Here is a 13751-nt window from a genome sequence, read left to right as displayed (position 1 = left end):
TGATGACAGATACGCTTTTTAGTCATGCTCAGTACGGCGTGAGTTTGCTTAAGAGACCTTCAGGAGGGCTGACTTTGACTTATCAAAGTACTCTTTGGTTATCGAAAGAACTACGTCACTGAGAACATAAATGTGGTAGACGTAAAGGAACACAAGCCTACTCCTTGTTGTGAAGTTGTACCAGTTGGGTCATACAGAAGGGAAGGTCATCAGAGGAATACTTGCCTTGCTGGCAATGAAGAACATATCTTTTGAAATGATCGTGATGGTTGGTTTGTGACTGTATCGAACCATTTTTTCATGTTCTACATTTGAAATTTTGCCCACAGTTCATTGGACGTTTAATAGAAAGGTTCTGTTAGGACCTTGTACTTTTTCGACATATTGCTTGACAAAGAATTTTCGTTGAGACAGGTCGAGTCAGGAAAGAAATGCAAGAAGGGCCTTATGTAACAAAAACAAGTCTATTGTCGGAGGGATGGTAAAAACCTATGACGTTTAGAAGGATGAGCTCAATTTGAGCAATGTTACGAAGGTGTGTCTGTTCATTGAAATTTGAGAGTTGGTTCATTGTTATGACAAACCACTTTCAATTTCCTGTATATAAAGAAAGTTGCCCACAGGTCCTTGGACACAATTTCCTTGGGTCCTTTGGTGGCTGCTCAACAAATGGTGTAACTCATCCAGCACCCCTGGCGGGTCAGTTGGTATCTTGTCTAAGGTGATGGTATAAATGTGAAATGGAGGAGATAACTGGCCTCTTTCCTTTTCAAATTTCTTTCTCTTTCTTTACTTTGGGCAGTAAGGTGACAGTACCATCATAAGCTGGAACGGACAAGATACAGGTGAGTGAAGTGGCCATACTGTTAGGGTTATTATCAGTGTAAGATACCTATCAGTAGCAGGACATTCCTCTCTTTAGCAATGGGGAGAGGAATAATAACAAACCTACACAAGTGGATGGATTGGTTTGTTAGGTGAACAGATCTTATCTTCCTCAGATGCAATGAACTATTATATTGTGTAGAAACCCAGAAGTCTGACTCTATGATATTCATATATATCTTAGATTCTGAAATACTGGTCAGTTATTTCAAAGAAAACTGGTATTCAGAAAACTGATCAAAGGTGGCAATCCCACCAAAAGTAAGTCTATAGACAAACCCGAGGTCTTAACATACAAAGGCCCACCTCTAACCACCCCTCTATCAACTAACCTGGGTTGGAAGAATAACTAATGGGGTCACGAGTTACAGAGGGGTATGTGGGTGGCTCCACATGTCTCTCGTGACCAAGCACAAAGGCCAATAGTCCCTTGCGTACACAATTATTTTAAACTTTACCGGTTTCCAGCTGGTGCTAAGCAATTATCCTAATGTTAAGACCTCAGGTTTGTTAGTTGTGAAAAATACAAATTGGTTAAAAATGTGTAATTTTTACATGGTTGAAGCCAATAAGGAGAAATCTTATTACATTGATTCCTATACGGTATATTGGTAAACATAGGACTACTTTATATAAAGCCTTTATTATAAGATATTAGAAGAAAAGACTACCTGAGCCTTGCATATCACATGACTATGGTGTTCTATATAAATTGGAACATCTTACACTCAAACACAATTGCAACAGCAAGAGTTACATTAAAGGAACTTTTATTTTACCTGATGCCAAGGAAAAGAACTCTTAATAACACTAAAATATGATTATTTTATCTAACACTTTCAAGTCAGCTTTACTTTGCAGTAATTAAATGCAATTCTGCTTTGACACAGCAACGTCTACATATCAGTCGTAATTTCATTCCTAGTCTCAGTTCATGCGTGTTCTGAAGTTTTGTTGTTCAGGCATGTAGTCATTTGCAACAGACATAACCTTAACCTAGAATGCATCAGATCATTTGCTCTACAATACATACAGAGGTTCAAGTCAGGTTTACTTAAACCTCAACTCTTGTCACTCTTAACAGTATGCTGATATGTAAAGTAACAAATTCAGTTATTTAAAAAAATTATATATATATATTTTTACGTATTTAGCTGGCCTTGAGAGAGGCTAGATACGTAAACGGAAATAATTGAAGGAAGACAAGTTGAAATTAATTGAACTTACCGTAAAACTGATTATTAATGAATACTTCTTTAGAGGAAAAGGTCGCCAGAAAACTCAGCTCGTTACTTTACAGCTATTTATTTACAAAAAGGCCCGTGATGGCCTGGAGAAAAGGTAAATGATATTGGCCCCCACGTTGGGGCTTATAATCGCTCACAAGTGGGTAGCTGGCTAAAGTGTGACTAATTCGAGCTGGTTTCATAAAACTTGGGTAATGCACTCTTGCGGGCAGAGAGACGGCACGTGACTCATGGAATCTGGAAAAGAATCCCAGATTAAACTAGAAAAAAGAAAAATGACTTCTTGGTTTGATTAATTAATTCTCTAATACTGGGGAGAAGGAACTTTTAATGTTTCACTGAAGTATGCAATGACTCCATTGGTCTGGGACGATCACACAAGGGGAAGCATGCGGCCATGAGGCAGTGAGAGGGAACAAAAGGATGAATTCCTTTTGTTGCTGGAAATTGAATTGGGAGAATGAGGATCAAAATGATAATAGGTGATAAGGGACTGGCAATATGCTGTTTCACAAGACGTACCTGGATGCAATGTTCAGTGTGGACCTTTGTAGAAAATGTCGCGCCCGGCTTTGTTCAGGTCTGGGTCTACGGCGCGCCACTCACACCCTGGGTAGGCCTAACAGGAAGGCAGGTAATTGGACCTCTATCTGTCCGAGATCACGTCTCGCAGCCGACTGAGGCAGAATTCAGGTGGGTTGCTTGGGGGTTGGAAGTCAGCTTAACCCCCCACGATCAAGGCAAATCCTGGAAAACAAGCATACAGCCAGCAGAGGGGTCACAGGAAAGGGAGCTTAAGATCTAGGTCTAAGAAGTACCAATCTGCCTTCATCCTTCCCTTTTGAGATACGTCCCTACAGCTGATAAAAGACTCTTCTCCCCCAACTGGGGAACTCCCTATCTCTAGCTGGCGGGTTTTGGATTTCCCGCGTTTACTAAAAATCAGCTGATATTCTAAAGAAATGGCTGCCGTTTTCCAAATCAAATTATTTAATTGATATTTGGGTAGACGAACAATCTATAAACGTCACAATATATATACATATATATGTATATGAATAACTTGATCACAAAGTATATAAAACATGATGCTATGTATAAATAAAGGTTTTTTTTTTTTTTTTTTTTTTTTTTTTTTTTTTTTTTTGGCCACAAAGGAAGAAATGAAAAAGCGAGATAGTCAAGTACTTTCGGTCCTGTTCGGCCCTTTACTGAGGCAAACTGATTTTACAGAGAACAACATAGTCAAAAGAAAGCTTAATATACAAAATGACTCTACAAGATTAGCAAGCAATAAGGGCGATTTTCACTCTACAGAAGGGAGGAGCCGCCTGAGGGAAGCCACACCTTGAAGGATACACGCAGTAAACAAGTGATTTTCCCAGAAAATAGTACAATTTCAAAAAACACGGGAGCATATACAATTTAATATCATGAATTTTTACACAAATTTTCCCCCCAAAAAATTACTATTAATGAAAAGACGAAAGAAAATATATATATATCGAGCAAGAGAAAGAGGGAGAGAAAATATCGAACCAGAGAGAGAGAGAGAGAGAGAGAGAGAGAGAGAGAGAGAGAGAGAGAGAAATAATAACTATATACATGTGGGACTAATTTATTAGTTGTTCATTTATTTTAAGGTCCTTCATAAACATCTTACAAATATATGGGTCCAAATGGTACATTCCCAGACAAGATTTAGGTTGTTTTTATTAGTGATTTGTATAATTGCCGATTCCAGTAAATTTCTTGAAACATAATCATTAGATCTAGCAATTACCGAGGTATCACCCCAATTAATACAATGAGATTTTTCACTCAGATGGATAAACAGTGCATTTGAAGTCTGGGCTGTTCTAACTGAATACATATGCTGCTTAATCCGTACACATAAATTTTCACTTGACTGACCAACGTAAAACGATGGGCAATCCTTACAAGGAATTTTGTAAATGATGATGTTATTTGTTACGGGACTATTCTTAATTAGCATATCTTTAATGGTATTGTTATAAGAGAACACTACATTAACATTAAACGATTTAAATATTGATTTTATGGTTTCAAATCCACGAAAATAAGGTAAGCTAAGTACATATAAGGCATTTTTTTTTCATTAATAGCAACAATATAAAACTTTTTGTGAGCTTTTTGATAACATAAATCAATTAAATGAGGTGGGTAGCAGAGATCGTTTCCTATCTTTTTTATGTATTCTATTTCTTGGTCCAGATATTTGCGGGGGATGAGTACCAGGTATCCCCATGAATAGCTCAAACCCATGAATAGTTAGAACTCTCCTCTAAAAATGCCTACATCTGCCTATCTTGAAAGTTCAAATACCAAATATATACTCCTACATCATCCTACTTCAAATATACCTTTGCATTGGTATTATTAATATCATTTCTAAGTCATCTGAAGCATTTTACCTTTAGAAATATATAAACAGCCAATAACAGAGAGAGAGAGAGAGAGAGAGAGAGAGAGAGAGAGAGAGAGAGAGAGAGAGAGAGAGAGAGAGAGAGAATTAACTCCTTACGATATCAAAAGATTGAAATGAACTTCTATAGGCAATACTTCTTCCCCTCCCATAAAAAGAGGGAAAGAGAGGACAACAATTATGTTTGTCTATCTGTCAATTCTTTTACAGAGAGAGAGTGAACAATTATCCGTTTGTCTGTCTATCAATTCTTTTGCTGAGAGATAGATAAAAGATTGAAGAAATAGAAACACAAAATGTATGCCTTATGTAACATCCTACATCAAATTTACCCTAAATTATTATCAAATTACAGTATTAATCTTAGAGATTGTATTAATATAATTTCAAAGTAATCTTAAACATTATTACCCATAAAGGTATATACGTACATACATATATACTTCTAACAGCAGAGAGAGAAAGAGAGAGTTCCCACTGGAACCATATTACCTTGACAGAGAGAGAGAAAGAGAGAGTTCCCACTGTAACATACTTATCTTGCAGAGAGAGAGAGAACACTATGACAGTACCTTGTGGAGAGAGAGAGAGAAAGTTGTCCTTACAGTATTTAAAATCCTGAAATGGAAAGATTATTGTATTTAAAATAGTCACACATGAATTTTGTAATTACAGTTATAGTATTATGATTATACATATTATAGTATTATTATTGGAAAATATTAATAATAAACTTATTACACACACGTACCATAAAAATGATCTTGCGTGGTTGGTATGGTGTTGGCGTCCCACCTCGGTGGTCGCGAGTTCGATTCTCGGCCATTCCATTGAGGAGTGAAAGGTGTGTATTTCTGGTGATAGAAATTTACTCTCGACGTGGTTCGGAAGTCACGTAAAGCCGTTGGTCCCGTTGCTGAAAAACCAGCTGGTTCCATGCAACGTAAAAACACTGTACAAACAAACAAATAAACAAACGTAAAAATGATCTTATAAGATCAGTGACCATTATATGATACTGTTCCCCAATCCTCCCCTGTCACATTACTTGACATATTTGACAGCTTCCTGAGCTCCAATGTCTTTGGAGTTGAGAAGAAAGTAGGGAAATAGATACAGAAAAAGATGAAGGGAAGAATTTTCATTTGTAATTAGTTATATTATTATTATTATTATTATTATTATTATTATTATTATTATTATTATTCATCTCAGTAAGAGAGAGGAGTTATCCTTACATAAGTGAAGTGGAGAGGTTATTTTTATTAAAATACCAAACCATACGAATCTTGTAATTACAGTTTTATTATTATTATTATTATTATTATTATTATTATTATTATCATCATCATCAACTGAAAATATGAAAAACATTTTACATACTAGTGTCATAAAAATTCTTTCATCTCAGTAAAAGAGAGAGAGAGAGAGAGAGAGAGAGAGACTGTTTATCTCTCTGTTCTCTCAGAAAATACTTCTTACGCTTCCAGTGAAACAGAGGGAGAGTTACCACTATGAAATTTTTAAGAGTGAAATGGATAGATTATTGTATTTCTTTAAAATACTATCACATAATATGAATTTTGTAATTACAGTTACGTATATTAATATTATTATTTGAAAGTATTTATTAACCCTCTTACGCCGATTGGACGTATTAAACGTCGAGTCAAAATGTCTCCCGTATGCCGATTGGACGTATCATACGTCGGCTCAAAAAAGTTTTTTTAAAAATTCGCGGAAAAATACTTATAGGCCTACCAGCCGAAAACTTTTGTATCACGCGCCTTGGGGGATGCTGGGAGTTCACGGATCAAGGCGTTGTTTTGTTTACAATCGCTACGCAGGCGCGCAAGCGCGAATTTCTTTCTTATCGCACTAAAAAGTATCAGTGACACATCTCTGAAATTATTTCGTCACTTTGACATAATTATTGCACCATTTTAAATTATCCTTTACATGAAGTATTATATATGAAAATGTGCGCAATTTCATGCACAATACAACTAAAAAATACTCATGATTGTAGCTTTTATCAGTTTTGAAATATTTTCAATAAATAACGATAAGTGCAAAAATTTCAACCTTTTTCGGTCAACTTTGACTCTACAGAAATGGTCGAGAAACGCAATTGTAAGCTAAAATTCTTATATTATAGTAATATTCAATCATTTGCCTTCATTGTGCAACAAATTGGACGTCTCTAGCACAATATTTCGATTTATGGTGAATTTATGAAAAAACTTTTTCCTTACGTTCGTGCGATAACTCTTCCGATAAATTTTTTCGTGCGATTGTCCTAATGTTTGCACCCTTTTAAATTTGCCGTTACATAAAGTTTTATATATGGAAATGTGCGCAATTTCATGCACAATACAACAAAAAACAACCCATGGTTGTAGCTTTTATCAGTTTTGAAATATTTTCATATAAATAACGTTAAGTGCAAAAATTTCAACTTTCGGTCAACTTTGACTCTACCGAAATGGTCGAAAAACGCAATTGTAAGCTAAAACTCTTACATTCTAGTAATATTCAATCATTTACCTTCATTTTGCAATGACTTGGAAGTCTCTAGCACAATATTTCGATTTATGGTGAATTTATGAAAAAAAAACATCACGTTCGCGCTGTAACTCTTCCGAAAAAATCAGAATTTTTTTGTGCGATTGTCGAAATGTTTGCACCATTTAAAATTAGCTGTTACATAAAGTTTTATATATGAAAATGTGCGCAATTTCATGTAGAATACAACTAAAAATGATTGAAGGTTGTAGCTTTTCTCTCTTTTCGAAATATTTGCATATAAATCACGATAAATAGAAAAAAACCACGTTCGGTCAAATTTGACTCTACCAAAATAGTTGAAAAACGCAATTGTAAGCTAAAACTCTTACGGCCTAGTAATATTCCGTCATTTTTCTTCATTTTGAAAAAAATTTCAAGTCTCTAAAACAATATTGTGATTTATGGTGAATTTTTGAAAAATATATTTACCTTCACTCCGCGCGCCGATTCGCAGCCGCAAGTCTCCGAAATACGTACATGGCATTATCCTAATATTTGCTCCTTTTCATATTAGCCTTTTTATAGAGTTTCATATATCAAAATGTGCGCAAATTCATGAAGAATACAATAAAAAATAATTGAAGGTTGTAGCTCTTTCCATCTTCGGAATATGTGCATATAAAAAATATATATATTAAAATTTCGACATTCGGTCAAATTTAACTCGTCCGAAATGGTCGAAATCTGCAATTCTAATCTAAAACTCTTACAGTATCGTAATATTCAATCATTTGTCTTAATTTTGAAACAAATTGGAAGTCTCTAGAACATTATTTAGAATTACGTGAATTTTTGGAAAATAACATTTTTTTACGTCCACTCGTTACGAATTCGTACATCATTTTGTGATAATATTTTTCCGGTGTTGCTTTTATTGTTTTACTATGTATTATATATCAAAAGGATTGCAATTTAGTGTACAATACAACGAAAAAAAAAGTAACTCGTTAGCTTTGACCGTTTTTTGCACAGCGTGATTTGAATACAATTATCTATGAATTTTTTTTTTTCGCTACCATATATCGCATTATTTACATATGATAATGATATTATTTTTCATTTCTGATGATTGCATACTAAACTTCAGGCAATGAAAAAAAAATGAGCCAAAAATGAACTCTTAATCTTCAAAACTAAGCGCGCTGTGATTTTTTGAAAAAATTATTTTTTCCGGTTCCGCGCTCACTCCAAACCGGCGCCGGCATACAGGAGAGGTTTTGATTTTTAGGGCTTCGGCGTAAGAGGGTTAACATAGGTACATGTACTATAAAAATTCTCGCGTCCCAGTGAGAGAGAGAGAGAGAAGAGGACGAGATGAGAGAGAGAGAGAGAGAGAGAGAGAGAGAGAGAGAGAGAGAGAGAAATCACATGAACATTTGGTGGCAACAACACAACAGCTCCTCCCCCCCCTCCTGTCACATTACTTGATATCTTTGACAGCTTTAGTACTTGGAGTTAGAGAAAGAAGACTGGGATTTCCTTCATCCTTACATAATTTTTTAGAGGTATAAACTAAAATCTTACTGATTCACTATGGTATTTTCTTTAATGAATTTATATTATTGCTGTTTATATTAATATTAATATTTAAAAATAGAAAATCATATATTTATCATACAAAAAAAAACATACATATGTGTAGAAGAGAGAGAGAGAATTATTATTTTTATTATGTAATATCAATTAATCATATTAAACTTATTAATACAGTATTAATCATTATTAATATTTGGAAATTAGTCAATAATTTTTGTATCATAAAAATATATTTAGTCATGAAAATAACATCAAAATACACTAATTAGTGATTTATCGTCGTAAAACCCCGCAAATAGGCAAATCCCCCTTAAATAATGGGTAGATATGGTCCAGCGAGAAATCCGCGAATCTGAAGAGCGCGAATACGGGGAGGGGCCCAATGTATTTAAGTGGGTACAAAGTGTGAGTATAGGGATAATTTGTGCGTGTTAGATGAATTAATTGAATTCCCATTTGTATTCCTTATCATAATATTCAGATTGACATACAAACATTTTGTTGTACAAATTGGGGTTTGGAATTAATCAAATTAATATATTGAGGAGCCACATTATTAAGAAGGTGACATTATAGAAAGTTTTGTTTTATTTTATATTAAGGTGAATTTATTATGCAGACAGTCCCCGGTTATCAGCGGACTCTGTTAATGGCGATATGGTTTTATGGCGCTAGATGGCAATTTATGGCGCCATAACGGTCCGAGTTTCGGTTATCAGTGCCATAAGGTGCCAGTAATCGAGTTATGGCACCACAACATACCTAACAAAGGCTCCATCAACCGAAACTTGGTGCCATAAGCACCATAAATCACAAAGTTTCAGTTAATGGCAGTTTTGGCTTGTCAGCACCTTGCTAATAACCAGCGACTGCCTGTAGTGATAACATTGTAGCTAGAATCTTTTGCATAAGCATTAATGTACCAGTTTAGTGTATAGAATTGTTACTTTATTGAATCCTTAGAAAAATAATATATGATATACATATTCTATGGTGTTAAATTTACATTTTTAATCTTCATTTTTCAGCCTGTTGCTGAAGAACCATTCAAGTTTGAAATGGAACTCGATGACCTTCCAAAGGAGAAACTCAAGGAATTGATATTTGAAGAAACTGTGTTATTCAAGCAAAGGCTTGCTGCCGAGACACCAATGCAACAGAATTGAGATGTGAAATTTTGCGATTATTGAGGAATAATGCACTATTAACAAAAATAAATAAATAAATAAAAAAAAAAAGAGAGAGAGAGTTGGTCTCAGGAGGTGTTTCTGGCTGTATTGCATTGTTAAGGGTATATCTAGAAGCATCATGACTTTTGCAAAGGATTCAGGCAATGTTGTTCATGAATTAAAGTGCATCTTCAAAAATTGACTTAAGGTGAAATAATATTGATATACAGGTAAACGACACGTATGGCCAAAAGCGTTAAGAATAATGTGATGTCTCAGAAGTAAAATGGATAAAAGTGCCTCCTCACCGTATAGGTCATTAAGGCAATACAAGATAAACTACAAAATGTCTCATTTAGAAAGTGTACCTGTAGGCTCATTGACTTAAGCAGTGGAAAGAGGCTTAATGGCAAATATGATGTGAACTAGAGATTTGTACTGATTGACATGAGGGTTATGTCTTTAGGAAGGGTGCTTCCATTGTGTATCGCCAGTGTGATGCAGAACAGATAATGTTTTGCTATCTTGGTAACTTGTTTATTTAAAAATTAATTATATATGGAAATAAAAGTGAACTTAGTGACATTATGCAGTCAAAATTTTTACTCTGGGAAGGTATTATTTTGATACATAGATAATCACAGGCAATTTGGAAGCATGTAGGTTTGTTATTTTTTGAAATACTGTAATGTTGAACCCCTAAAAAATCATGGTCTGTGATTTGCATTTCAAATATGATGACAAATCTGGGTTGTATTAATGAAAGCACTGGAACTGGCATGGTCGGTCGTGAGGATTGTTTAATGCCTTTTCTCTAGGCTACCTGATTTTCTGTAATGTCATGAGAACAAGAATTTCTCCAGTGTGTGCAGTAAGATACAAAATGGAATGGAAGCAAGCTTTTGGCTAAACTCCCACCTTAAAAGAGTGCCTGCTCTTTAGTATTGGCACTAGAATCTTTTCAGCCATGTGATGCTATATTTAGTAGTAAATAGTTATAGATATATAGATTATGAAAGTTTTATTTATATACTGTGTAGTATATTCCTGGTTTTCCAGTCCCTTTATATTTTTTATGAAATTATCAAAATTCTCTCTCTCTCTCTCTCTCTCTCTCTCTCTCTCTCTCTCTCTCTCTCTCTCTCTCTCTCTCTCTCTCTCTCTCTCTCTCTCTCTCTCAGCATAAACTCTTGATTGTAATATTCTTGTTTCTTATCACATCTATTGACCTTCAAAAAACAAAAAAGAAATTTTGCTATTGGTTATTCATATGTATGGTTACCTTTAATCATTTTTTTTGGCTTGCTTTCTTCCAATACAGTAGTTATGTCTTGAAATTTGTCATATATTTAAATGCAAACTTGTAATGGGTTTTAGGTGTGAGTGATGTTACTAAATGGCCATGAACTACTGCTTAAAGTAAGGAATGGTGAAAGGGGTGAGGTTTGTGTGCCATAAGTTGATAATACATTATAGTATTACTGGCCAGGCTAGGCTTGTGTTTGCGTCAACATTTTACAAAGTACTGTATATATAGATTTATACTATATCTGTATGTGCCTGTGGATATGCATATGAGTGTATATGTGTATGTGTACACATACACATCAGATCAAACCCATTCTAAGATTACTTCTTAAGCTGAGGATGGGTGGGGAAGCTATTACTACATAGTGGTATGCATTACCCATATCTCTTGTGCTTACCTCATTGTTACAGACTTTTTACACTATTTTGATACATTTGATACATATCTATTTACACTGCTACATGGGGTTTTGAAGATCTAAATTTGTCTTTTGGTATCAAGTGAAATTCAAGATTGTTATCCTGGGTTCTGGTGATACATTGGTAACAATTGTAAGGTTTAAGTCGACCTGAAATTTATTACTTTTATTTAAAATAATATTGAATTGGGAAATGGTCACTAAGAACAATTTTTTTCTAATAGGCTGGCTAATTCACGTAGCACATTTTCACACTAGTGATAATTATATGTTATTCAGGTACATGTGCCACATATCCATGTATCCTAGTATTACATTCCAGTGTTAAAAGAAGTATGTGCACTGATGATCCTTGCAGTGCTGCAGCTAAAAGCATGTGTCATATCACCATCATGCAGTGATGATAGATTCAAATCCCATTGAGGCAGATGAAAGCTAGTGCTGAGCATACTCTCAAGATTTGTAGTTTTAGAAATTGCCCGCAGCTTATGTTTTATACCTTGTAAGACGGTACCAGATAGTGTACATTGCATGGCATGCTAAGCATTGTATACTGAAGGTTTTTATCAGTATCCTTTCACCCCCCCGGCATTATTTTTTGCTGTTGACTTTTGATTTGTTTCTTAAAGTCTCATGTTACTTAGCTGTCAGGCTAGTTTGACTTGACCTTGCTTCAATTTTCACATTTTGGCAAGCCCTGTTCATTGGTTTTATTAAAAGTAATTCAGCATGATAGTATTCTGCATAGTACATCAGCTGAATGTTGCCTCAACTAATACATTTTTGCATTAATGAAGTATGGGAGCCTTAGATATGAAGTGGAGACTGCTTTTGATTTTTCTCAAGGTGTTACTTTAGTTGTGGCCAGCTTTGTGCAAGTTAAGATTTTGACTGTCACACTTACAGTACTAAACAGTAATGATGCAGTGGTAGTGAGTTTAAATTTTACTGGAGCACAAATAAAAACCTGGATTTTGACATGTATTGAAGGTTGCTGAAATAATTTATACTACCAGCGACATAGTTGTACGGTATTTAGGTACTACGTATACTCATCACACTGCTACACATAAGCATTGAAGAGGAATTTAAGCCTTGAGAATATCAAGTTCAAGAACCTGTTCTCATTGGACTTCATAAGATCTTCAAGCAATGGTCATGTCAACCTAAGGGTGCATCCACCCCTATAGTAAAACATAAGGTGGTAACTAAGTAAACGCATATCACAAACAGGTTTAATACATGTCAACAACTGGGAAGGTTATAGCCAGTGCTTCACACAATAATATATCATTTCCAAAAGTTCATAACCAAGTATGGTTATTAACTTGTCTTCAACTCGTTTGTGGTGAGTGATAATTTGCCAACATTTGTGTACATCATGTATGTTTTCCTGTAGTGTGGACACACCTTAAGATTGAGGGATCAGACTTTTGTAAGGTAAAGGTTACCTTATATGTGAGAATAGTTGAAATACTTTGTTTTATGGTGCTGAATTTTAAGTGGAAAAATGTTTAATTTTTATACAAGGTTTCCCCCAAATTCCCAACCACTTGGTGTGGATGGAGAGTATCAGAAATCAATTTTCTAAATCTGATTCACATTGTTTTTGTCGCTATATCTAAGTTAGCTTGGGTAGTATTATCTGTCTATGCCATTCCTTGCTTGTTGTACTACAAGAATTAATCGCCAACTAACAACTCAGCGTTAACCTTGAATGCGATTTCGAATGTTCCTAAATCATAAATAAAGGTGAAACTTGCTGGCTGCATCCTCACCTCCCTTTTCAGGCAACTGGCATGGTTGAATAAGATGCAAATCATAATATAAGACTTCCTTGGTCTGATGTTGGCTTTTTGCACAAAGATGATGTGAGCATTTTCTTTTGTATGAAGGGTAGCCCATTGAAAGTTTTACTAACTTCCCTAACAACATCAATAATAATGATGATAATTATGCATGTATTTCTAGACTGAATTCCATGTACAGTCCTGGAAGTGGTGGTTTTAATGCTTTCTCTCTTATCATGGTAGAAATGGGAATTACCTAGACAAAATATTAAATGTTAATTTCAACTATATAAGAGTAGGAGTATCAATAAAAAAAAAGCCCAGGCTTTGAATAGACCTAATTTAATATGAAAGCTAAATATGCACAAAATGGGTGATGTCTT

The 13751-nt window shown here is 34.8% G+C and overlaps 1 protein-coding gene across 1 annotated transcript in view; it reads left to right on the top strand.

Annotated features, from left to right (window-relative positions):
• LOC135217163 (mitogen-activated protein kinase 1-like) overlaps positions 1–11038 on the top strand; it is a 101948-nt gene extending 90910 nt beyond the window's left edge. The window contains exon 8 of the mRNA XM_064252882.1: positions 9711–11038. Within this exon, the coding sequence (XP_064108952.1) occupies positions 9711–9848 (138 nt within the window). The 3' untranslated portion in view covers positions 9849–11038. The remainder of the gene's footprint in view (positions 1–9710) is intronic.
• The last annotated feature ends 2713 nt before the right edge of the window (positions 11039–13751 follow it).

Source organism: Macrobrachium nipponense, chromosome 7 (assembly GCF_015104395.2).
Source record: "Macrobrachium nipponense isolate FS-2020 chromosome 7, ASM1510439v2, whole genome shotgun sequence".
NCBI classification, from domain to species: domain Eukaryota; kingdom Metazoa; phylum Arthropoda; class Malacostraca; order Decapoda; family Palaemonidae; genus Macrobrachium; species Macrobrachium nipponense.
This window is presented reverse-complemented; position numbering and strand designations above follow the sequence as displayed.